General features: G+C 41.5%; 2 protein-coding genes across 2 annotated transcripts in view; one reads left to right on the forward strand and one right to left on the reverse strand.

Annotated features, from left to right (window-relative positions):
* The first annotated feature begins 2,880 nt into the window (after positions 1 to 2,880).
* hacd4 (3-hydroxyacyl-CoA dehydratase 4) lies at positions 2,881 to 16,386 on the forward strand. The gene is made up of 7 exons (XM_084043642.1): positions 2,881 to 3,273; positions 4,640 to 4,746; positions 6,182 to 6,309; positions 6,965 to 7,077; positions 8,848 to 8,954; positions 14,334 to 14,465; positions 15,078 to 16,386. The coding sequence occupies exons 1-7, from the start codon at positions 3,095 to 3,097 to the stop codon at positions 15,158 to 15,160; spliced, it is 849 nt and encodes a 282-aa protein (XP_083899768.1). The 5' UTR covers positions 2,881 to 3,094; the 3' UTR covers positions 15,161 to 16,386.
* A 597-nt stretch (positions 16,387 to 16,983) lies between these two features.
* Positions 16,984 to 27,267, reverse strand: part of focad (focadhesin) — a 113,879-nt gene continuing 103,595 nt past the window's right edge. The window contains exons 39-44 of the mRNA XM_084043605.1: positions 25,340 to 25,429; positions 24,240 to 24,420; positions 21,369 to 21,463; positions 20,131 to 20,388; positions 18,119 to 18,194; positions 16,984 to 17,709 (exon numbers count right to left, since the gene is read on the reverse strand). Of these exons, the coding sequence (XP_083899731.1) occupies positions 17,636 to 17,709; positions 18,119 to 18,194; positions 20,131 to 20,388; positions 21,369 to 21,463; positions 24,240 to 24,420; positions 25,340 to 25,429 (774 nt within the window). The 3' untranslated portion in view covers positions 16,984 to 17,635. The remainder of the gene's footprint in view (positions 17,710 to 18,118; positions 18,195 to 20,130; positions 20,389 to 21,368; positions 21,464 to 24,239; positions 24,421 to 25,339; positions 25,430 to 27,267) is intronic.

Raw genomic sequence — 27,267 nt, forward strand, 5'->3', positions numbered from 1 at the left:
ATAGACTCAGACTGTACATTCAGAGATCCATTGCAGATATTTACTGCCATTACTTAACTATTTAGTTTTGATCTTGTTGGTTTTAACGTTTACCTGTCCTTGCCACTATGACACCTGAATTTCCCACCAGAATTCAATAAAAGGTTTATATCTCAAATTAGCTATATGATGACAAAAGTATTTGAATGTAGGGCTACATAACAGAATTAATATCATATTCATAAAATAGCAGTTTTCTTATTTTTTTAAAATAAAGGTCTCAATCAATCAGAAATAGTGTTTGTTCATATCATAAGCTGTCCAGCCTGCAGCTCTCAGACTCCAATGTTATTTCACTGAACTTCTGGTGTGAGTCTGTCACCCAGTGCGACGAATCTGCCGGCAGTGCCGGCTGGAATAGCCGGCTGGAATAGCACAGCAGGCAGCAGCCATATTGGGAATGAATTGGGCCCCTTCCTTACTTCCTTCACAGGTGTTACCAATGATACTAATTAAGGCTCTGTTCCATTTAGTGTGGCATAGTGGTTGTCTTATTTTCAAGTCTTATTTTCCATAACTCTGAGAGTGTACAAATGGAACCTACCTATTCAATCACGTGACATCTAATGACGGCAACAAGATAGCGTGGCCGAGCGGTCTAAGGCGCTGGATTAAGGCTCCAGTCTCTCCGGAGGCGTGGGTTCGAATCCCACCGCTGTCAGTAGTTTTCATAAAGACATGAACAGAAATGCATTTGAGCGGTGGTAAATCCGTATCCAATAATGCGTTAACAACACATTTCAACACTTTACTTTTAAATATATATAATGTGCAGCGATGGGAAAAGTACACACACGTTTTACTTAAGTAAAACTATCAATAGGCCTACTGCAATGTAGAAATGCTCTGTTACAATTCAAAATCTGGAATTAAAAATGTACTCGAGTAAAAGTAGAAAGGTATTGTTATCAAAATGTGCTTAAAGTACCATAAGTAGAAAGTACTCATTATGCAGAATGTCCCATTACACAAGTTTTCAAATGTATACAAATATTTTTAGAATAGCTGATCTACAAGCTCACAATGTGTCACAAAAGTTTAAATAGGGCTGAAGTGGTTTATGTATGTTTTGTAATAACAATCGAAACCTACAAAGTAGCCTACTACAGTTCTGCATATGGTTCAGGAGGCGCACACGGTAAATGTGCCTTTTATTATGTGTCCTTTATTTGTTTGTGATGTATTTGTTGTGTATTATTTGTGATGTACAACGCAGCAAATTTAGTTTGGGAGACTTCAGTCTAAACTATGTCATAATTGGATGCACCTGTGTGGTATGGCCTTGCCTTTCAGTGGACTCTGTTTCATAATGAAAAGAAAGAACATGTTTTTCATGTCTTTCTATTTCTTTATTCGTTTCCACGGTGTCTCTTGATGGTGTCTAAATGTTTGGTGGAGTTTGGAGAAGTTCTCAGAAAATACATCTGTATATGATCATGCATGGCCATTTTTTGGACCTGCGTAGATACACTCAATGCATGCATAACTGAATGAATGAATGAATGAATCAATCAATCAATCAATCAATCAATCAATCAATCAATCAAAGTTGAAGTCCATTCTCTGTATATCCCTCAGATCAAGTTGATTTCAAACAGCCACTAGGGGGCGCCTCCTCACTAGAGGTGATGAGAAAAGGAGAAAAGCTTCATATCAAGCTTTATAAGAAATAAGAAATGCAACTTTTTGCAGATAAACTGATATTTTTAGAGAGTTTTTATAGTAGGCTATAGTTTGTTGATTACTTTTGATGCAGCAATGGTCTTATTTATGTTATTCTTTTTCTTCCTTTTCTTTTGTTGAGGTATTAAAAAAAGTCTTAAAAGTCACTTCACTGTCATCTGGGGACCCCCAAACAAATCATGTGGGGACCCCCCTGGGGTCTGACACACATGTTGAGAACCCCTGCAGATCTACAAGGTCATAGCGCGGCACCGAGTGCCGCGCTATGTGCTTGTAGATCTGCTATTTTTGAAAAATCCTGAAGATTCGTGCAAATCTTTGAATATATTTCTTTTAAAGGTAACATTTTAACACAAATCTTTGATTGATTGATTGATGTACTTTATTTAGTAAGACATGAGAACAGTACATGACAGTACATAACAGTACATGGAAGTACAAATTCGCAATACAAGGTCTACTAAACTGGATAGCTCAGTTAAGCACGTAGCTTGTTTAAGATGAGATCCCCATGCACACAAATCATGTTGACATATAAGAGACAGACAGATATACACACTACTATACAGAATGTCATACAATCAGTTTACAGGTTACTGGTATGAAGGGTGAAAAATATGTACAAAAAAGAGAGGGGGGGGGGGGGGGAGTCCCTGGCACAACATATTTTCAGATGGGGGTCCGCGGCCAAATATATATATATCAATTTGGGGGTCCCTGGCATGAAAAAGTTTGAGAAGCAATGTCCTAAACCAGTGGTTTTCAACCTTTTTCGCATCAAAGACCCCCAAATTGAGAAATATTAGCCCAGGGACCCCCATTTGAAAAGATATGCCAGAGACTCAAGCATTTAGATTTCTTGGGGGTCCCAATGCAATCTACACTGTATGTAGATTGCTCATTTAACTCTGAGAGTGTACAAATGGAACCATTTGGTTCCATTTGTAGAGTTACAGACATATAAGGGTCAATTTGGTTGCTAACTATTAATTTGGCTGGGGACCCCCTGGAACCCCCTCAAGGACCACTGGTGGTCCCCGGACCACTGGTTGAAAACCCCTGCCCTAAACGACAGTGGAGGAGTCAGCGTGGATCTCCACCTCCACCTCTCTCCTCTCCTCTCTCCACCCCAGGACAGACACGCCTCTCCCCTCCCGTCCGTCCAGACAGCCACAGCTTCACCAAGAAACTATCTTAAAAAAGAGCTTCAAAAACCCCGTAAACCTGCATTGCTGTGGGGCTAAAAAAAAGTCAAACATTTCGTTTTAGTATAGCTTTCAATCGTCAGATGTTGGTGAATGGAGGAGATTGTGGAGGACGATCTTCTCTTTCTTCAAGTTAACAACACAACGTTGTTTCGATCAATCGTCAGATGTTGGTGAATGAGAGGAGGAGATGTGGCGGTTATAACACTTTAATAACACAATGCTGTGATCAAGGAGAGGGAAACGTTTATAACAGTTTAATAACACGATGCTGTGATCAGGGCAGAGGAAAACACCGTTTTTTTGCAGCGTTTTGTCCTGATTTCGCTCTGAAAATAAAAATGAGGTAAGAATTTTACTTTAAGAACGTTGATGTTGCCTTAGGGGACACATTTTAAATGTAACTTGATAGCGGTGGTGGAAAAAGTACCCGCATGTTTTACTTTAAGTGAAAGTATCAATACTGCATACTCCGTTACAAGAAAACGTCCGGAATTCAAAAATACTAAAGTATCGGCATCAGAATATACATCCTACCAAAAGTAAAAGTACTCAGTATGCAGAATGTCCCATGTCCTAAATCTTTTGAAAATAGCCGATCTACAAGCTCACAGTGTGTCGCATGCCAGGCATTGTGAGCTTGTAGATCGTCTATTTTCAAATGGCCGACATGTATATAGGGCTGAAGTGGTTAATGTATGTTTTGTATGTTTTTATCTGTCATCTATATAACAACAACACCACAGGCTGTAACTACAATGTAAAGTAGTGTAACATTCCCAGATGCCTTAGGAAAGGAATGTTCAGGGCGTGGTGCTGTTCCTTCCAATGAATGGAATAGTTTGGGCTTTACTGTAAAAATGTAAGGGGAATGATGATGATGAAGAGGAGGAGGAGGTGTTCCTCATGAAACAGGGGAGCTATTTCTATGGAACTTTAAGGGAGAAGGAGAGGTCCTTTACTGTCAATGAATGCACTTACAAGCTGACGTCTGTCTGTCTGTCACTCTGTCTGTCTGTCTGTCTGTCTGTCTGTCTGTCTGTCTGTCTGTCTGTCTGTCTGTCTGTCTGTCTGTCTGTCTGTCTGTCTGTCTGTCGGTACAGAGATAACAGTGCAACTCTGACCAAAATAGACATTCTTGTGCATTCTCCAGTTGTTTAACTGTAATAATAACGGTGAACATTAACTATCAAACCATTTAGCTGGGGGCTGCCTGGATCCCCCTCAAGGACCCCTGGGGCCTGGGGGTCCCCGGACCCCTACATGGAGAACCACTAGTAAAAGTATAGCAAAGGCTATTTTTGCTATTTTTGAATTGTAATCCTGAGAAGTTACATTTTTATTTAAAGCGGGTCATGTTTGCATGTTTGGAATTGTAACAGCTGAAATCAATAATATATCAGTATTCCGATATTAGCCTGCGGGCCGCATTAAGTGAAGGTGGGGGCCGCATGTGGCCCCCGGGCCGGCAGTTTCCCATGTATGGTCTACACACTACAGGCTCAGCATAGGACTGTCACAATTATTACATCATCGCCTTATCGCAATTATTTTGCATAATCGTTTCCATGTTGAGAAATTGGTTCATACATTTTGAAACATTTTCAAAAATAGTGGAAAATAGCTGATCTACAAGCTCACAACGTGTCGCACAGGCTCGGCATCATGTATGTGTTTGTGTTCACATACTTATACATGTTGTTTGTCTACAGGCTGAGCATCAGGTCTGTGTATGTGTTCACATACAACCTGTTCCAGTTCTGTGGACACACATGGCTGCTGGCAAACATGACCGCCAGGATTCTCTCCTTTGGTCGAGGTGAGACATTATTATTATTATTATTATTATTATTATTATTATTATTATTATTATTATACCATTATGAACATAAACCTGATGGTTGCACACTTCCAAAGATACAGCCATTGAATTAACAAGAAAGAAATGACTTGAAGTCATATTCTACCAGGTGCTCTGTGTATGTGTGTGTGTGTGTGTGTGTGTGTGTGTGTGTGTGTGTGTGTGTGTGTGTGTGTGTGTGTGTGTGTGTGTGTGTGTGTGTGTGTGTGTGTGTGTGAGTGTGTTTGTTTTCATAGACCTGATTACTTGTTTTTCGGATTTCTTGTTTCTCTCGCCAAACCTGGCAACATTGAATCTGTGACGCTAAACGCTATAATGTTTTTTATATAAGTGGTGGCAACATTTTTTCACACCACACAGGTCTTCCCAACAATAGCGAAGATTGAAGTCAGTGTGAACATGGCCAAATAATAACTTAATAGCCAAACTAGGTCTAATGAAGCACGCTAGCATAGGCTAACCCTCCTGCCTGAGGCTGCAGTAAAACTTGCACTGTCTGCAACAACTGTTGCAGTGTGAATGAGGGGAGCGGAGCGGAGCACGGTTACTGCGGGGGGCGGGCCGTCTCCCCATTCGTGTCGCCATTGGCTTAAAGGAGTGAAGGACAGCCAGGACAGCCAATGACACTTAGGTGTCGCTTAGCACCTGGTAAAAAGGTGCAGTAAGTGATTTTCTTGTTGTTAAAGTAAGTGTTATAGCTCTATATTCTGATAGTAATATTAGCTATAGAGTGTTTGTTTAGTTAACTGTCACGATGATGACACTGCCACTGCCTCTGCCCCTGCCCTGTGTACCCTTCTCCTGTCATTTATGCCCTTTCCTGGAGGGAAATCACCCCTGAGTGATTCTCTTCTTTTCAGTACACGATCCCTTCAAAGCAGCATCATTTGATTGATTGAATACTTCATTAGCCAGAATTGTAAACACATGGTACAGTAAGACATTAAAGGGATAGTTCACCCCCAAAATGACTTTTTTTTCCTATTGATTATTCACCCCATGGACACTTGAATTCATGGATATCTTTTAGTTTTTGTCGCATTCCTAAGCCAATAATTTCATGACCGGCAGCGGTTCCGTTGGGAGACACAAAGAGTCTCCTTTGTGTCTCCTACCGGAACCGCTGCCTACTGGTCCACTGGTCATCAAATTATTGGCTTAATCCATACATTCAAGTCTCCATGGGGTGACTAATCGATAGGAAGAAAAAGGTTTTTTTTGGGGTGAACTATCCCTTTACGTCTATGACCTTGCAGTGTAGTGTTGTAGTTCATATTATTGTTGTTTTTCGCCTCAATATGCGTTAGCAGACACCTTCTACACCGTAGGACCAGCATCATGACGTGGCAGTGCAGTCACAGTGATCCTGGTTCATATCATTGGTGTTTTCCAGGTGCGTTAGCAGACACCTTCTACGCCGTAGGGGTGGTGATGACTCTCTGCCAGCTGCTGTCGGTGCTGGAGCTGTTCCACATCGCTGATGAGATCGAACAGAGCAGGCTTCTACCTCGCCTGGTCCAAGTGTGTATATTATACCCTCTGCTTAGACTAGAGCCAGTCTTTACTATCTCTTTCCATGCCAGGCTAAAGCGATACACAAAACGAAATATCAGCTTAAATTGTGATACTTTTACAGTTCCAAATTTTGTCTGCTCATGTTTTTGTCGAGCACCAAGTGCCGTGCTATGAGCTTGTATATATGCTATTTTTAAAAATGTGTGCAAATCTTCTAATATATATATATATTTTTTTAACTCAAATCTTTATATTTTGGGGGTCCCTGGAACAAAATATTTTGAGATGGGGGGGGGGGGGGTCCGCGGTCAAATACATATCATTTTGACATGACATGAAGAAAAGTTTGAGAACCACTGATATTATAGCAACATAATTGTTTTTCCAAAAAAACCTGTTATGATTTAGAAGAGACTTGTAGAATCCCCCAGAAGCAAATATTTTAGTTACAATTTTTTTTTATATATATTCAAAGATTTTCGCGAATTTTCACAATTTTTCAAAAACAGCAGATCTACAAGCTCGTAGCGTGGCACTATTTTTGAATATCCTAAAGTGTAAAATAATAATGGTTATAGCTAAAAATCGAAAATGACACAGCATGCATTCCCGGATTGAATGGATTAATGGCTTTAATCCAGTTTGTTTTTTCTACCTCCAGGTGGTGGAGAGGAACCTCTTGCTCTTCCTGGTGATCATCAGCCTAGAAGACCTGCAGAGCAGTCCTGTTGTAACTGTCCAGTTCATGCTGTGGAACATCCTAGATCTGTTGAGGTGTGTTATATACGCTTTACTGCAGGGGTCTTCAACAGGGGGGGGGGGGGGGGGGGGGCAAACCGTTGAGTGATAGGGAGCTTATTTTTAATATTTACATTAACCACTTGAACCCTCGCATCCCTATTCTAGGGGGAACATTAGCCGAAGAGCTTGTAGATCGGCTATTTTCGGCGAAGAGGTTTGATGTACAGGGAAAAAAGAGCAGACCAAGTACAGAGCTATAAGGTTTACAAAGTATTGAGGGTTTAAGTGGTTAAATGTATGAAAACACACCTGAATCCAATATGTAGTGGGGGGGGGGGGGGTCCCTGCTTCATCTCTCTCTCAGCTAAGGGGTCCTTGATGCACATGCAACTACTTGCAACCATTATCCCCAATGGCAGTTGCAAGGAGTTGCATTGGTGCGGTTGACCTCAAAACGGTTTTGTTGCAAGGAGTTGCGACTAGTTGCATTGGTGCGGTTTGGCCTTTAGGTTGGCAATTTCTTTTTCTTCCCTAAAATGCAATTGGCCTAACTTCTGCTCTCACACTAGCCGTGTTTCTGGCTTCCCCCTCGCTCGCCTCGTTGTTACAGTACATCTTGTATAGGTGTATAGGAGTAAAAGTATTTAGTTCTGGTTCCTCAGTCATTTCTGTGTTTTTATAGGTGTTTCTGCAGGCTATATATATATAACGTAGTGGTTCTACAAGCAAGCACATCAGTGCATGCAGTGCAGGTGGTTTCAGAGAGTTACAGTACTTCTCTGAAACAAGAGTTACAAGGTCCTAAAAATTCATTGTGAAAACATTACAGCAATTCGTTGATATAAAAATTAAGAAATGTACTTTTACTTTTACTTTTACCTTATGTATTTTTCAAAGCATGTGCTTTTGAAGACTTTTTTACTCTTACTTGAGTAACATTTTGACTGAGCTACTTTTACTTGTAGTGGAGTAAATTTGACCAAGGGTATCTGTACTCTTACTCAAGTACTGGGGTCGAGTACTTTGTCCACCTCTGATCATGCTGCAAGTACCGTAATACAGTCTAAGGCTGGGCAATATCGACAAAATCAAATATCACAATACGTTTTACGGGGCATTGACCAGCACCTTCTAAAGGCGTCCGCCTTTGGTCATGTGGTCAGTCACCTTTTGGTCCTTTCTCAAACCGGGAAAGCATCTGTGTAATTTTACATTTAAACATTAACTATTCCAAAATAGCAGATATACAAGCTCACAGCGCGTCACTTTGTGCCGCGCTGCGAGCTTGTACATCTGCTATTTTAGTGTTTGAAAAATGTTGAATCATTTTTAATTACGGAAAAGATTGAGAACTACTGGTTTAGAAGGCATTTGTAGAATCGGCCACAGGTCTTAACTCATACACTGCCACTGACGTAATAAACGTAATTATTCCCGTTTACCAAACCTGCCACAGACGTAAAAAACGTAATTATTAATTTTTCAAAAAAAAAAAACTTTTTTTTTTTTGACCCAAAGACCAAGGAGATATGATTTTTCGAATGAAAAGACTCCCATCCACTTCCTTGTTAACTTAAAGCTTAAAAATTCTGTATCTCAGCTCCTGAGTACTTTTTTTTTTTCAATGAAAAATCTCTGGCAGTGGGCAAACGCGGCCAGCAATAAGTCTGGCAGTGAATGAGTTAATGGGTTAATGTAAGGATGTTTGTTTAAAAGGAGGACAGTGTGTTGTTATAGTAATTATTTCTTTCCAAAGTATTGTAAACTCATGTAATGTGTGGATAATCTTGCCCTTGTGTTCAGGTATCCTCACCAACTCCTCAGTGTGATGGGAATGCCCTCCTTCGACCTGCTGTGGGCTCGCTACACTCTGTGGATCCCTCTCTACGCCGTCTCCGTCATCACAGAAGGTGACAGAAACACGTTATGATGAACTGCGTTCACGTTTTCACGCTTCTGTTAGTTTATTTTTACATTTGAGGCATTTAGCCAACACTCAGAGCAACTTAGAAGTTCAAGTGACTATAGGCTCTATGCACAGCAGCCATATTATCACTTCCTTCACAGGTGTTACCAATGATACTAATGAAGGCTCTGTTCCATTTAGTGTAGCACAGTGGACCCCCATAACTCTGAGAGTGTACAAATGGAAACAAATGGTTCCATTTGTACACTCTCAGAGTTACACACCCGTAACTGGAACCCCCCTCAAGGAACCATGAGGGTCCCTGAACCCCAAGTTTAGACCCACTGGTGTTGCAGAGTGTTTCCAGTGAGCCAACGTGCACACCATCAGCACCCTGACTCTGTTTGACCAGAATGAAACAGAGCCTTCATTAGTATCATTGGCAACACCTGTGAATTTCTTCACACCATGGCTGCTGTGCATAGAGCCTATTGTGCGCTCTCGGCTGCAAATGTTACAATCAGTGGTTCTTAACCCATTTAGGGCGGGACCCCCTATTTGTAACCATACATTTCAAGACGGGAACCCCTTTTGGGGTTGTTGTTGCTATGTACAGTGTATAGCAACGTACATTTGTTGTAAATTTTGAATAAATATTTGAAGATCTTCAGAAAACTAAGGTCAGGATTTAGAAGGCGTTTTTAGAATCGGCCTCAGGTCTAAATGGGTTAAACATATCCATGTCAAGCACATAAACATGTAAATGTATTTGGCCACACACACCCCCATTTGTGAAGCTGTTGTGACAGGGACCCCCATAAGAGAAGATTTGCCAATTGTTTTAGAAAATAGCCTATAGCCATTTTGCTAGCAACCCCCTGGAAACCCCTCAAGGACCCCAGGGGGTCCCTGGACGCCACTTTGAGAACCATTGCATTACAGGATAGCAATAGCGATAGTGATGCTTCACATGAACGTGAGGTGTTCATGTGAAGCATCTTGCAAAGTTGTGCAAATCTTTGAATATATATATATATATGTATACATTGTAACTCAAATCAACTCAAGATGAAATGTTTTTGAGAACCACTGATATTATAGCAACATAAGCTAAAAAAACAACAAAAAAATGTTAGGATTTAGAAGACATTTGTAGAATCCCCAGAAGCAAATATTTTAGATTTGCACAAACTTTCACGATCAAAAAAAAATGCAGATCTACAAGCTCATAGCGCGGCACTCTGTGCCCCGCTATGAGCTTGTAAATCGAAAAATGACACACAGATGAGTTCCCGGTCTTAATGGGTTAAAAACAGAAGGCCTTTTTTTGTATAGGCTTTGAGATTCAGGGAGATGTGAGGTACTTTTAGAAGAGAGGAGCCAGTCAGACGAGTTGAGGTCGCGTGGAATGATTTACTGTAGGGAAACACAGAGCTTCCATTCCTTATCATAAATCACATATTAAAGCAATAATTTGACCCCATAATGAATTTTCTGTGAATTATTCACCCTCATGAAGCCTTGAATTCATAGAGAATGTTTTATTTTTTTTCTCACATGCCTCCATAGTGAATGAAAAATACCAAAACGAAGAGAATACTTGATTAATTAAAGACAATAGGGGTTAGGATTAACAACAGCAAAACAAAACAGCAAAATGAAGTTACTAAACTCAAAAACACACACATTTTCACTCAAACTGTGTAACACACTTCTAGGATAAATAGGCTCGTACACGAGGAGTGCCAGCCCAGGCGTGTGTGCCATTCGTGCATGAGACTGTTTATCTTAGGAAGTGTAAGGTTTCAGTGAAAAATGCATGTGTTTCGGAAGTACTGAGGGTATGACTGGATAGAACACACTTATATTATACTGTGAGAGCTGTGTTGGAGTTAACTGATAAACAGAATGTTGATTCAGTGTTGCTGTTGTTAATCCCGGAGCCCTATTTTCTTCAAATTAATCAAGTATTCTCTTGATTCACCATAAAGGAATGTGACACAAACAAACAAAAAAAAGTCTCCATGAATTGAAGGCTTCACGGGGTGAATAACTGATAGGAAAAGTCATTTTGCGGAAAGAAGTATTCAAGGGTTCCCAAACTTTTCAGGCCATGACTCCCCAAAATAATCATATTTGAACTGGGGACCCCCCACCCCAACAAGCACTTGGAATTGTAGGCATTACATTTAGTTCGACTCGGTTCCACAGATAAACATTGTAAAAATAGCCAGACTACAAGCTCTCAACGCCTGGCAGTGCGAGGCGTTGTGAGCTTGTAATTCGGCTATTTTCACAATGTTTGCCTCTTTAGTGTCTAACAATGTGGTATTAAAAAATGTTATAAAAGTCATTAAATTGCCACTTTAGAAATGTGCAGATACCCTGTATAAACTTGTTGTTGGTTTGCTTACTGTTGAGTGAGAACACAATGTTGCACATTAAGCAAATCATCTGGGGACCCCCCCAAAATAAGTTGGGGACCCCTCAGTTTGGGAACCACTGCCTTAACCTACAAATGACCCTGAAACCTCCCATCATGAAGGAACAGTGTGTAAAGCAGCATGGTTCTAGATGTTTTCCTACCACCTAACGTCTGCCCAGCGTTGACACTGTGAAACATGACTCGACATGAATGTGATGTAATCACGTTTGTACAAGAATGTGGGCATACAGGAAATGACTCGGCAGAACAGACACGATATTACTGACACGTCAGGAAGCGTGAGAGGAAGCTGATATTCCTGTGAAATGGAAATGTGTGTTAATCTTATGGCAAACGCTGCATTACAGTTAAAACTCGCATATCATTTGATCATAGTCACATGACGGCCTCATGCATTTGAGCTCCAGTGGTGCATATACAGTTAGAACTTTAACCACTTAAAGGTGCTATAGTCAACATTTTCATGAAAACGGACGCTAAAATAAATTTAAAAAAAAGTTTTTATTAAAAGTTTTTTTCTTCAATATATGTTATTCTTCAATAATATCCACAAAGATCGTAAAATAATCGTCTAACAATCATTTTAAAGCCCTATTGAAAATAATGATGTGCCCAAAGTAAGTGGTTTAAAGGAGTAGTTCACCAAAAAAATGACTTATTGTCTCCGCCAGGCCAAAAGGCACGTGGACACTGGACCACAGCCAAACTGAGCACACACACACTCCTTGGATGCCAGAGCAGAACCTCTGCCCCAAATATTTCACATGGGCCTGTCATAGCGCCACACAGCAGGCCGATCTTTGACAGCACTCCTACAGATTTTGTCCAAACATCACGCAAATCGGTGCACAGTGGCCCTCATTTATCAAAGCAGCGTATAAACCGGCGTATATTTTTCCATATATTCGGCCATACACCAACGTCGAAGTCACATTTATCAAAGGATCCTATACAGCTGATCCTAGCGTACATCAGGTCGGAGCTTTGATAAATCTCACGTCTGAAAACGAGCGTCATTTGAATAACACGCCCTTAAATATTCTCAAAACGCCCCGATTTTACGACATGAAGACGAACCAGAATACGAACAAAGACATGAAAAGCCAATAAGAAATAGTTTCCCCCAATCGCCTCGCCTCGCCACAAACGCACACGCCCCCCTCTCTCTCTCTCTCTCTCTCCCACACACACACACTCCGTACCGTAGAGGTACAATCTAATTGTCACGTAGGCTTGTAGCCTACATGAATGACATATTATGATACCAATTACATCGCCAATGGAATACGTTTGTATATTTATTTACCCCATACCGAGCAGTGCGCGTTCAAGTTACACTAAAGCAATCATGTAGGCTATATTCCCCATGAGACTCGGGCGGTCTGCAGACTGCAGTGATCCTGTGCCGCCCACGTTATAAGAGATTGGCGCGTCAGGTTTATATCCTTAACTCAGCCAGGTTGTAGCCTATATAACTCCCTATGACATAACTCCATACCATAGGACAAGCTACTGTAAAGTTTGTAGACCTCACTTTCCATGAAAAGATGGTCGGGAGTCCCGGCCGGACTCCCGTACGCAAAAGCGCTCGTATATTTTGAAAATAGTAGATCTACAAGCTCACAACGCGTCGTGATGCGACGCTGGCTTGTGAGCTTGTAGATTTGCTATTTTCAATGCAGCCAGATCTACAATCTTATCTGAATGACTGTTAAAGCAGTTTGTTTAAATTACTTTATAAAATGTTATATTTTTACAGGGATTATTTATTAGTGTAGCTATACATTTAGGAGTGGATTATGTGTCTAGATGCCTGTCAGACAGTCAGACAATGCTGCTCCGCAGGTCTAGGATGGAATAAACGGGTGCAGCCAACGTCAACAACTGGTCTCGACCAGACGTGAGATCTCAGCGTACGGTAGGATGAAGCCCACGTCAGGATATATTGATAAATGCCGAAAGGTGCGGTGATCTCGCCGTACGCCCATTATTTGGGCTGCACCGCGTTGATAAATGAGGGCCAGTATCTCTATACTCATTACACAAAACGGGTCTTTCAGATTTTTCAGATTCCATCCTGATTGGCTAAGATTGGCTTCCAAAGTTTGCAGGAGTGCTCCGTTTTGAACAAAATGCCTCAAATCATGAACACAGCGTGCGATTTCCGTGAAATGTTGCTCGCACATTCGCACTATGTTGAGGAACAAATGGCACCCTTTTAACATTGCCCAATTATAGCGCCACCAGGAGGCCGATTTTTGCAACAAACATTTATTTTTATTACTCCTACAAATGTTGTCCAAACATCACACACATCAGTACACATTATCTCTATAAGTGATCAGGACGGCTCCGTCCGATTTTTCATATTCCATCCTGATTGGCGAATTCCCAACATTGCTGGCCCACAATAACCTACCTGACCTGATGTGTAATTGATATAAAATAATTATTTTCTGGGGTGCACTACTCCCTTTAAACCCATTCAATCCAGGAACACATCTGTGTCATTTTAGTCATATTTTACACTTTGGGCTATTCAAAAATAGCAGATCTACAAGCTGGTAGTGTGGCACCAAGTACCGCGCTACCAGATTGTAGATCTGCTATTTTTGAAAAATCATTTTGTGCAAATCTTTGAATACATATATTTTTTTGGAAACAACATATTTTGATGGGGGGGACCCCCCATTCGCAAAATATGTTGTTCCAGGAACCCTCCCCCCTCCGCTCCCAGAAGCAAAGATCTTGAAGCAAAATATATATTTTTTCCTTTAAAATATATATATACTGTATTCAAATATTTGCACAATAATAATTCCCGGTTTGAATGGCTTAAGACAACGTTAGCAATGCAGTAGATATTTTGTCACGTCATCATCATGTCACATTATAACTGCTGTGTTGATGTTACTGTCTCTGATGTGGCGTCTGTAGGAATTACGGTGTACCAGGCCCTGCCCTACCTGGAGCCCTCCAGCAGCACATACACCCAGCTGACCCTACATGTCCCTCCACGCTTCCCCCTCCACCTGGTCTTGAAGATCTACCTGCCCATCCTCGCTGTTGGTAAGACAACCCGCGTTCCTCCCTAGGCCTACTGTAGGTCACAATTATTACATAATCGTCTAATCGCAATTATTTGAGATAATCGCAATTATGTTTGCGCAATCGTCACAATCGTTTCCATGTTGAAAAATGTTCACACATTTTCAAATATAAAAAAAGCAGAAATAGCAGATCTACAAGGTAAGCTTTCAGCTATTTCTAAAGTATTAAATATGTCAATAATGTCTTTGAATATTTCAGTTATTTGTCATATCTGCCCTGTGCAATTTTTGATTACGAAGCCAAAAAGGCTTCATGTGTTCCAATGTTCAATGGCCAAAGACACAATGAACACATTCGGTGCCAGAATTTTATAATAACATTACGTTCGGTGCCAGAAATCTCACCGTTGAGCTGCGCGGCGCTGTTTAAGCTGTCGACTCCAAGACTACTGATAAGCAGCTCTCATGTACACACACATACGCACACGCGTCTTCTCAGGGGCTTGTGTCACAGTGTGGCAGCTAGTTCAGGAGTGCATACAGAGATGTTTTTGTGTCTTCTCAGGGGCTTGTGTCACAGTGTGGCAGCTAGTTAAGGAGTGCATACAGAGATGTTTTTGTGTCTTCTCAGGGGCTTGTGTCACAGTGTATCAGCTGTGGCAGGAACGCAGACAGCAGTTGGACAAGTGGAATAAGAAGCAGAAAAGGAAGTGACATCGTGGACATCAGCTCAACAACTGACTGGAATCTTAAAGATAAATACAACAGGTGCAACTTGTCAACAGTATTAAACACACAAAGGGTTATTTTACCCCCACAATTACTTTTTGTCTCCGCCAGAGGTGGAGAGTATGTTTTCGTCTCCGTCCTTCCGTGTGTCCGCCAAGCTAACATTGGTCAAGCTTCACGTGACACGTACCGTGATTGGCTGACTCTTTGCTTTGATTGGCTAGCGAGACGCATGATGAAATAGAAACCTATAAATAGGTAACGCACTTCAAAAAATAATTTATATTTTTTGAAGTGAGCTTCCATCAGCCAAGCTAACATTGGTCAAGTGACACGTGACAATATGTAATATAAATAGGTAAGACAGGATTAATCAGGAACAGTACTGGCGGAGACCTGTGCTCCGAGGAGCACATTTTCTAATTTTTAATCTAAAAAACTCAACCTATGAAACCGTGAATTTATGGAGAATTTGTTTGTTTGTATGCGAGCCGAGGGGGTTTAACGCTAGTGGAGTTCACATGCACACGCTCACCCAGGTGCGCTCCTCACTGTTGATCCCGGAAGTGTTTTAAATACAAACGCTTGAGAGAAAATGTGTTCCGTTAGTAATGAGAGTCTACATTTCGTTTTCCATCTGCACTGTAATTGTGTGTTATTTGTACTTCTTTTGTTTCATGCATCCTAATGTCGTACTTCTTTTGTTTCATGCATCCTAATGTCATTGTATAAATGTGTTTCCTTTGCTTGATGTTCTATGTAAAGCACATTGAATTGCCTTGTTGAAATGTACTAAACACATACTTGCCTTGCATTGCCTTACCCCTGGTATAGACAGTTATTCAAACTGTAGTTAGTTGTGACAGTATGTTGAATGTATAATGTCAATTATTTTTGGAGTTTGACATTCGGCTCAAGACACAAATACTAAAAAGTATTCAAAATACAGATACAATGCTTTTTAATTAAAGAAAATAGTTTTTAAATACTGCAATGAATCAGAGCATCAATATTCATGTTTAATAGTATTTCAGTCTTCCTTTTTTTGTGCAGAGTCCAAGTTTCTAATTATTTAAGTTTATCTGATTACCTTTTGTATGACATGTAAAATGGTTGGATTAAACTCTGTCCTCAAGGAGGAAATTAAAAGTACATTATCAGCACTACGTTCTGTTGGACTGGAAGAAAATAAATACAAATTGTCAACAATGCACGTGATTAACGTCAATCTTTACATATCAATTGGCATTATGACGTTTGGGACTCGAAACTAAAAGTTCACTACTTGTTTGGGACTCGAAACGTGTAAGACTTGGACTTGACTTGGGACCTGCCTGTGTTGACTGTGTAGTATGTTAGTGTGTGGTTTCTGATGCAACCTTGGGACTTCTAGCTATTAGAGATTAGCCCTGTATTCAACACATGTCCTGTATTTTAACAAAACATGAGTGTACTCTTCTAAAAAGCCATTCCAATGTGCACATTAGCTTATCAATACGCCCAGAAAAATAGTTCCTGATAGCTCCATTTTTAACTCAAATGCTTTAATTGGACTTTTAACAATATACTGTACAGTGAGTTATACCCTAACACTGTCAAAGAAAATTCTAGTTCATTCTGTAACTTTTATGGAATGCCAAAACATAAGCAAACATAAAAATAAAAAAATCTAGAAAAATGGTCGAGGCTTGTGTAAACACTGTGACTGATCCAAAAGCTTGCAGCTTGTAGATCTGTTATTTTGGAGGGAGAATAAAAATCCTCTCAACAGTCCTCCACAAAAAGACATCACCCCCACCCCCCCAACTTTAACCACTATAACCCCATCAGCATCTGAATTCTCGTTAACACTTTAGCAGAAAATAGCAGATCTAGCAGATCTGCTATTTTCAGAGAAGATATTTAATGTAGAGCAAAAAAAACTAAAATAAAATACACTAGTATAGAGCCCTATACTGGGGGTTTAAGTGGTTAAAGGAATAGTTCACCCAAAAAATGACTTACTTTCTATCAATTACATGAAGCCTTGAATTCATGGAGACTTTTTTGTTTTTGACACATTCCTCGGCCAATAATTTGATGACTGGGTGTATTTCCAGTAAGAGACTCCTTTGAGTCTCCTACCGGATACATAAGCATCTTTCCGCTGAAAATGTAATTATTGGCTAAGGAATGCGACAAAAACAAAAACAAATCTCCATGAATTCAAAGCTTCATGGGTGGTGTAATTGATAAGTCATTTTTTTGGGTGAACTACTCCTTTAAGATGTTCAATTTGCTGGGGTTTAAGTGGTGAAGATTGTTAAATTGTTTCCGCACTCGGCAACAGAATTAGCCAATAAAGAAATCAAGGCGGCTGGACTGAGCGCGTGCGGCTGATTGGCGGCATCGTGTGGTGATGATGATGAGGAAACGTGTCTGTGCCAGGAGGACGTTGAAACAGGAAGTTTCATCATCAGGCTACCAGCCGTAAGCTCTGGTCCAAACCGCCTTTTTCTGGAACTCTGCACATGTCTTGAGGGACAGCAGGGCGGCTGCAAGGACACACGCATTTGAGTCCACATTTATAGTAGAAAAAAGAGGGGAGGGGGAGTCCCGCACACTGTCTTCACTTACAACAAAAATATATATTTAATGGTAAGGATTCAACGTTTCGGTCACTCGGACCTTCATCAGGCATCTATTAAAGTTATCAGATGTTTCCCTGGTCAAACCTGTGAACTGGGACTATAATTATGCACAGAACCGATATGTCTGCCATGAAAAGGGACTTATTGTGCTGGCTTCCAGTGGCAATGATGCATCGTAAGTTCAGGTTTCACAGCAACTACATTTACCCCATAAAAAATGTGTGGTGGTTGTGTAAGTACAATGAATGGAAGGCTATTAAACAATATTGTATAATATTATGTGTAAAAACTATTAAGCAGTGTTTCCTCTCACCTCTGACTGTGGTGATGGATGCGGCTGACCAACAGTCCTCTGGGCTTTCTGTCAGACTGAAGAGCCAGTCTATGAACTGAAACACACACACACACGCACGCGCACGCACGCACACACACGCACACACACACACACACACACACACACACGCACACACACACACACACACACACACACACACACGCGCACACACGCACGCACGCACGCACACACCCACCCATGAATGGTACACACTTTTGAATAGCCAAAGAAATCTAAAGTGACATAGATGTGTTCCAGGTCTGAAAGAGTTAAAGTGGTTACGTGTGTCTGTCTTTTTTTTTGTTTTAATACTGAACCAATTCAAAGTATCAACAAGAGCTTGTGTCAATCTTGTGACATATCAACCTCAGTGGATCCATTGGAAAACGGGTTACTTACTGAAAAGTAACAGTTTTGGACATAAAAGGTTTCCACCGGACACTAGTCTTGTGAACCTGACTGTTGTCGCCCAACAGTTCAAATGCTTCAGTCATACAGTCTGGAGCAACAGAAGCTCTGACAATGATCAGAGGATAAAGCGAATATGACGTCTCCTCCTCCCGCTTCCGTTTAGTCTTTACAGTCGCACAAATTTGTTCTAATATAAATCAAAATATTCAAAGCATAGCTTGCTGCTTATTAGAAATGGAAATTCAAAAATAAAGATATTTTCGTGAACGGAAATGACTAACAGATGACAGCTTCCGTTCTCGGATTTCAGGAGGTGTAGTTCCAGACTCTATATAACATTCAGGAGGTGTAGTTCCAGACTCTATATAACATTCAGGAGGTGTAGTTCCAGACTCTATATAACATTCAGGAGGTGTAGTTCCAGACTCTATATAGCATTCAGGAGGTGTAGTTCCATACTCTACATAACATTCAGGAGGTGTAGTTCCAGACTCTATATAACATTCAGGAGGTGTAGTTCCAGACTCTACATAACATTCAGGAGGTGTAGTTCCAGACTCTATATAACATTCAGGAGGTGTAGTTCCACTCTATATAGCATTCAGGAGGTGTAGTTCCAGACTCTATATAACATTCAGGAGGTGTAGTTCCAGACTCTATATAACATTCAGGAGGTGTAGTTCCAGACTCTATATAACATTCAGGAGGTGTAGTTCCAGACTCTATATAGCATTCAGGAGGTGTAGTTCCAGACTCTATATAACATTCAGGAGGTGTAGTTCCAGACTCTATATAACATTCAGGAGGTGTAGTTCCAGACTCTATATAACATTCAGGAGGTGTAGTTCCAGACTCTATATAGCATTCAGGAGGTGTAGTTCCAGGCTCTATATAACATTCAGGAGGTGTAGTTCCAGGCTCTATATAACATTCAGGAGGTGTAGTTCCAGACTATATATAACATTCAGGAGGTGTAGTTCCAGACTATATATAACATTCAGGAGGTGTAGTTCCAGGCTCTATATAACATTCAGGAGGTGTAGTTCCAGACTCTATATAACATTCAGGAGGTGTAGTTCCAGACTCTATATAACATTCAGGAGGTGTAGTTCCAGGCTCTATATAGCATTCAGGAGGTGTAGTTCCAGACTCTATATAACATTCAGGAGGTGTAGTTCCAGACTCTATATAACATTCGGAGATAGGCTCTATGCACAGCAGCCATATTGTGAAGAAATTCACAGGTGTTACCAATGATGCTAATGAAGGCTCTGTTCCATTCTGTTCAAACAGAGTCAGGGTGCTCATGGTTCCATGAGGGGGTTCCAAATGGCCTCTTACGGGTGTGTAACTCTGAGTGTACAAATGGAACCAAATGGACCCGTAAGGGTCCATTTGGTTCCATTTGTACACTCTCAGAGTTATGGTGGTCGTGGAAATTAAAAAGTCTTGAGAACCACTGTGCTACACTAAATGGAACAGAGCCTTCATTAGCATCATTGGTAACACCTGTGAATTTCTTCACAATATGGCTGCTGTGCATAGAGCCTATAGTTGTGAGAGATATAAATCAGACCAACCTTGTTGAGCTGGCTGCTCCAGGGCTCCTTAGAGAGCAGCTGTGGCAGGCTGTGAGACAGAGCCAGCAGACAGAGGGACAGGGAGGACTCGGTGAGCGCCTCCTCTCCGTACAGGAGGTGAGGCAGAGAGGGGGGCTCTGAGGAGGAGCCATCCTGCCAGGGGAACCAGCAGGCTCTCATCCCCAGGAGGAGAGGCATGGAGTGGTCTCCCCATGCGGCCACCGCCCCGGCAAACACCTGGAGCAGGAAGTCTGTGGCCTGCGTGTGTGGATGGAGGGTTGTATGGGTACATGAAATCAACACTTAACACTAACTAATCACATCCTTTCTAACAAGTTAAATGTCCCTGTCCACGTGTACCCTGGTGTGGTTTAAAAAAAACCTTCCCTGTCCATTTTGTAACCCTTTTCTTCACCCAGTACCAATAGTCTAAGTGATCCTGGGCACTACACTCCCCTCACCAGTCTAGGGAGCCCAGGGCCGAGCTCATGCCTCCTTCAATGCATGAGAGCCAAATGACCTTCTTGTCACCTGACAGGGGGGGGTTTCCCTGGTTGGACGTAGCGCGTGGAAGGAACACGTTATTCCAACCAGTTCCCTTCCCCTCCATCAGGCGCCCCGGCTGACCAAGGGGAGGCAGTATAGAGACCAGGATTACTGCATGTTTTTGTGAGGGTATTAACTACCCTAGGAGACACGGGGAGAACATGCAAACTCCACACAGAGTAGGCCCTTTCGCCAACCCCACCTAGGGTAAGGGCGCTGGTGACGCGGAGGAGAAGACACGCCCCAAGCGCCCACAGCCTCCCCAAAACTTCCCTGCTCAATAAATCTACAAGTCAAGTATGTTTTCTTTTTGCCCCTATAAGCACGTCCGTACAGGAACGTGTGACATGCCCAGCGTTCCACAGAACATCCCAGGGAAGACCGGTCATTCCATTACTGGGGGTCAGGTTTACAGAGAGGTCAAACTCTCACCCACACGTTAAAAAAAACAGAGTCAACATCTGGAAACGTCACTGCTTTTGGGACATAATGTTGTATCTATTTTAATGCATACAGTAACAATAATTTAGCTGTGTGACATGTGTGCTTATCTTATGTTTGCAAGTGGTTCTTTCTATAAACATATACATCAGTTATTTATTTCACTCTTTTATTTACATCCTTTGTTTTATAGCAAACATAAGTGCTACAGTGCAGTATATAAATACAGTTTATTCTTATGTAATCCATACCTGTTTGGTGTTGCACTTAACGGTGGTGGCACCATAGACTATGTTCCTGATGTGGCCCATCAGCTCCAGTAACCACTCCATGCGTTTAGAGACCCCTGCAGGTACAGAGTAGAAGAGCAGCTCACATGTCTAATATCACATACAGTACAGTTAGAATCACACTGATCAGCTAACACAGGGAAGTTGTCAGAACCTCCCCTAAAACATCCTGGACAACGCTCAACACGTCCCAGACTCTTCTCCAGTGGTGTAAAGTAACTAAGTACATTTACTCAAGTACTGCACTTAAGTACAATTTTGACACATGTCTACTTTACTTGAGTATTTCCAATTTTCAATACTTTCACTTCTACTCCACTACATTTCAGGCAAATATTGTACTTTTACTCCTCTTGAAAACTTTAGTTACTAGTTACTTTAGATTTTGATTATTATTACAAAACATACATTAACCACTTCAACCCTACAGTATTTACATTTTGGCCATTTGAAAATAGCATATCTACAAGCTCACGATACGACACATTGTGAGCTTGTAGATCTGCTATTTTCAAAGGATTTTAATGAATGTTTGAAAACTAGTGAAATGGGACATTCTGCGTAACTAGTCCTTTTACTTTTGATAATTTAAGGACATTTTGATATCAATACTTTTGTACTTTTACTCAAGTACATTTTTTATTCCGAACTTTAACTTGTAACAGAGTATTTCTACATTGCAATATTGGTACCTTTACTTAAGTAAAATATTTTAGTACTATTTCCACCACTGCTCTTCTCCCTCCTGGCTGTCAAACTGTGGAATGACTACTCATTGCGGTAAGAACAGCAGACTCACTCCCGATAGGCTCTATGCACAGCAGCCATATTGGGAATGAATTGGGCCCCTTCCTTACTTCCTTCGCAGGTGTTACCAATGATAGTAATTAAGGCTCTGTTCCATTTAGTGTGGCATAGTGGTTGTCTTATTTTCAAGGACCCCCATAACTCTGAGAGTGTACAAATGGAACCAAATGGACCCGTAACACCCACCATAAGGGGGCATTTGGGAACCAAAATGGAGTGTTTCTAGTGAGCCAACATGCACGATATCAGCACCCTGACCAGAATGGAACAGAGCCTTCATTAGTATCATTGGTAACACCTGTGAAGGAAGTAAGAAGAGGCCCAATTTCTTTCCAATATGGCTGCTGTGCATAGAGCCTATCTCCCGCCTTAATCTGAAGACTCACCACTTCAGACTCCACTTTAGCCCATAGCTCTTGCCCGAGCCTCGACGACATCGCAGGCTTATGCAAAGGCTAAAATGTTATTTAGATAGCATGTTATGTAGACAGATGCCAGGTCATTGTCGACCTGGCATCCTATAGTGCATTGGTTCTCAAAGTGGGGTCCGGGGACCCCCAGGGGTACTTGAGGGGGTTCCAGGGGGTACCCAGCTAAATGATGGACAGGAAACAAATGGACCCTTATGGGTCTGTAACTCTGAGAGTGTACATATGGAACCAAATGGACCCTAACGGGTCCATTTGGTTCCATTTGTACACTCTCAGAGTTAGATTAACATTGATTTCACAATATGAATTGGGGTCCCAGAGATAGAAATGCCATTAAATGGGGGTCCGTAGCCTAATGCATGTCAAACTGGGGGTCCTTGAAATTAAAATGGTTGAGAATCACTGCTTTAGAGCCGTAAAAAAAAATCTCTTATGGGGGTTTTCAAATGGGGGTCCGCGGGCTAATAAGTGTCAATTTGGGGGTCCTTGACATGAAAAAGTTTGAGAACCACTGCTATAGTGTGTATAGTACAGTGTGTAATGTACAGATTATCGATTTTTTGGGGATATTCTACTGTTAGACTGATGCTAGCCTCGATCTCCAGGCTTTTATTTTCAATCGCGTTTTGCTCAAAAATAAGAAGACTGATGCTAGCTTCTTGGCTTATGATCCTAGATTACTATTTCTATGCATTTGATGTATTATCTTGTGTTGTCCTTGAGCGTCTGCTAAATGCCTAAATTGTAAACAATGACAGCTGCCAGTCAGACGGCGGGCTGTTCATGATGCAGGAGGACGTTCCTGTCGTCATGCAGCCGCAATTATTTGGAAGGTTACACTACACATTATTATTACACGGCTTGGTTGAATGCTTGATTCTGATTGGTCAAGCACTGAATTCAGTGGTCGCGTTATTTCTGAATAATGACCGCTAAACTCAATAACAGACCGCTGTCTAATCAAAGACTCAGAGCACCTGCTCGTATCAATCAGCTTGCTTGATTGATTTAATGCCGTATCCAACATGACAGCCATGTAAACAAACACACCATGTCCATTTACAGCTAAACATTGCTCTCAAGAATGTTTTTGAAAGCATTTGAAGTAGGGGTGGGACGATATGGGTATCTCACGATACGATATCTGTGGCGATATTAGGCCCTCGATAACAATAATATCCCGATATTCGATATATTGCGATATATCGTCCCACCCCTAATTTGAAGTGAGTATACAGTAACCGAATATTAATTCTATTTTATCAACACTTCCCGTCGTTTTCCGAGGCGACACACTTGGCATAAATTAATGGAATACTTTCATTAGCGTAAGCAATGAAATCCTTCGTTTTGTTGTTCGTGTACGCGTCTAATCACCCTGTCAGGTTTTATTTCTCAATAATGACCCGCTCCCCATGAATTATCCCTTGCTTATTGACTGACACTGATCACTCAAATGAATGGGAGACAACCGGAAGCGATGCCCATAATTGGTGCACTGATCTGTTTCCCCAGTAAACTCCCTAGGAAACCTGTGAATGAACCTGAAGACACCCAGCTCTGGAAGCCGGTTGGCTCCTTGTAAATGACTGACCTGTGTTGGGGCCGGAGGAGGCAAGACGGCATTGGTAGAAGGTGTGTAGGAGGAGCCAGCCGACTCTCTGGCTAGGCCAACCACGGAGCACGGCAGCGATGACATCATTGAGGCCCAGGAGGGGCACTCTGCCCTGGGAGGTCAGGTAGGTCAGGACGAAGCAGCTCTTCTCCATGTTTGTCTGTACGCACACGTACACACGCACACGCACACACACACACACACACACACACACACGCACACACACACACACACACACACACACACACACACACAATACAAAATAATAAGTGCAATAAAGAAATAAGACACAAATACTGCAGAGAAGAACAAAAAGACAGAAAAACTAATTAGTACAAATTACACATCAGAACTAAAATCATATGGACCATTGAGGAAGAAATTATATATATATATATATATTTTTTTTTTAATGTTTCTTAAATATTGGCAAGGATAGTGATGACTTGAGTGATGCGTCTAGAGAGTTCCACAACTGAGGGCCTCTAAATTTGATGAAAAATGTATGTTTTGAAGTAAGACAAAAAAGGGTAAATTAAAGTCATTACTTTGCCTGGTTGGGTAGGATTGAATGTCAGAAGTAAAAAAAATTGCGTCTTAAAACCCTACGCTTGGCTGAGTCCCTCAGGGCTCTATACTGGTAACTTTTCTGTTTTCACTCTACATGAAATATCTTCGCTGAAAATAGCAAGCTCACAAGCTCACACTGCGTCTCAACCATCGATGCATTTTGAGCTTGTAGATCTGCTTTTTTTTCTGTGAAAGTTTTGCAACGGATGCTGGGATTTAAAGTGGTTAAGAATGTTGTTTACATAGCATGTTGTTTAGACTAGTAGGTTCATTGTTTACCTGGTATCCTAGTTTCTTTGAGGCCCTACACAGTTCTCTCTGCACACTAAGTTTTAATGTGGGGAATGCTGTCACGAAAAGCATAAATTGACCTTCAAATATACAAAAATTGCACTTTCACATTTTTTTCCATCCCTTTCGTATGCAGTTTATGGTTGTTTAATATGTAAGACTGTGTGTGTGTGTGTGTGCGTGCGTGCGTGCGTGCGTGCGTGCGTGCGATCTCATACCTCGGTGACCTGTGTGATCCGGTCGATCTCGGTGTCCGGTAGCTCAGACAGACATTTGGTGATCCCTTCATACAGCTCCACATCGCTGTCCTGAAACAACACCCATGAGAACCAATGAGATTCGTTTTAATACATGGGAATGTTTTGGGTACAACTGTTGTGCAGGGATGGAGGATATTTGTGGAGGGAAAAGACATGAACAAAGAGAGTTCAATAAGATCCTTGTGTCTCCGTGTCAAATTATTGGCTTAGGAATGTGACAAAAATATCCATGAATTCAAGTCTCCATGGGCTGACTAATCCATAGAAAAAAATATATTTTGGGGTGAACTATCCCTTTAAGTATCCTTTAAGGATTACGCCAACATTTACCTGCTACGACTGCCCCAGGATGTTGCTAATACATACTGTCATTGTAATACATTCATAATAAATTGGGAGCCATACTCAGGCTGCTTTCAACATCACATACTATCTACTACATACTAAATATGTATAGTATTTATTGTTAAACATACTTTCGAGGACATACACAAAAGTATGTATCATTGCAGACATACTTAATGACGTGGTATAAGGCATTGGTTCTCAAAGTGGGGTCCGGGGACCCCCAGGGGTCCATGGAGTACCAGGGGGGTCCCCAGCAAAATGAGTTAATATAGTGTCACAATCATTTGAACCACTTTAACCTTGTTTGGCTATTCAAAAATAGCAGATATACAAGCTCATAGCGCGTCACTTCGTGCTACACTATGAGCTTGTAGATCTGCTATTTTTGAAAAATCTTGAAAAATGTGTGCAAATCTTAAGACCTATATATATTTTTAAAAACATTTTTAACTCAAATATTTTCTTCTGGAGGTCCCTAGCTAGCACAACATATTTTTGAGATGGGGGGTCTGCAGCCAAATACATATCATTTTGGGGGTCCTTGACATGAAAAAGTTTGAAAACCACTGGTATAAGGAACCACCATTGTTAGGAATGCGCCCCATCTGCTGGCCAGCAGAGGTACTACACACACACGGTCTCGTTTCATAGTTGTGTATAACAGTTAACATAACGACATTATTGATGTGTTTAGGATTGACCATGTGACCTCCGCTTGTTACTGATAGAAAGCTTTATGGGCAGCTGTGGATGAGTGGATAGAGAGGCTGTCTGGGATAGGCTCTATGCACAGCAGCCATATTATTACTTCCTTCACAGGTGTTTACCAATGATACTAATGAAGGCTCTGTTCCATTTAGTCCAGCACAGTGGTTTCCACGAGCCCCATAACTCTGAGAGTGTAGAAATGGAACCAAATGGACCCGTTACACACCTGTAAGGGGCCATTTGGAAGCCCATGAGGGTCCCTGGACCCCAACTGTAGACCCACTGGTGTAACAGAGTGTTTCCAGTGGGCCAACATGCACAATACCAGCACCCGGTTACATGTCGCCTTTCCGACGTTAACTAACCCTATACCTAACCCTAACCGCATGCGGAAGCCACTAGTCGGAGTAGTGAGATGTCGGAATGCAGACATTACCCCCCAGCACCCTGACTCTGTCCAGGGTGCTGGGGACCAGAATGGAACAGAGCCTTCATTAGTATCATTGGTAACACATGTGAATGTCTTCATAATATGGCTGCTGTGAATAGAGCCTATTCCCAAAGTCACTGGTTTGACCGCTAAGAGCCGGGGGTTCATGGTGACTGCAGTGGTTCTCAACCTCTTCAGGCCGTGACCCCCGAAAATAATCATATTTGAACCGGGACCCCCGAAAATAATCATATTTGAACTGGGGACGCCCACCCCCAAAATAATCATATTTGAACAGGGGACTCCCCCACCTTGACAAGCACTTGGAATGTTGGAGTTGAGGTATTACATTTAGTTTGACTCGGTTCCACACATACATATCGTGAAAATAGCAGATCTA

This window comes from Gymnoscopelus microlampas (assembly GCF_963454915.1).
Source record: "Gymnoscopelus microlampas genome assembly, chromosome: 19".
NCBI classification, from domain to species: domain Eukaryota; kingdom Metazoa; phylum Chordata; class Actinopteri; order Myctophiformes; family Myctophidae; genus Gymnoscopelus; species Gymnoscopelus microlampas.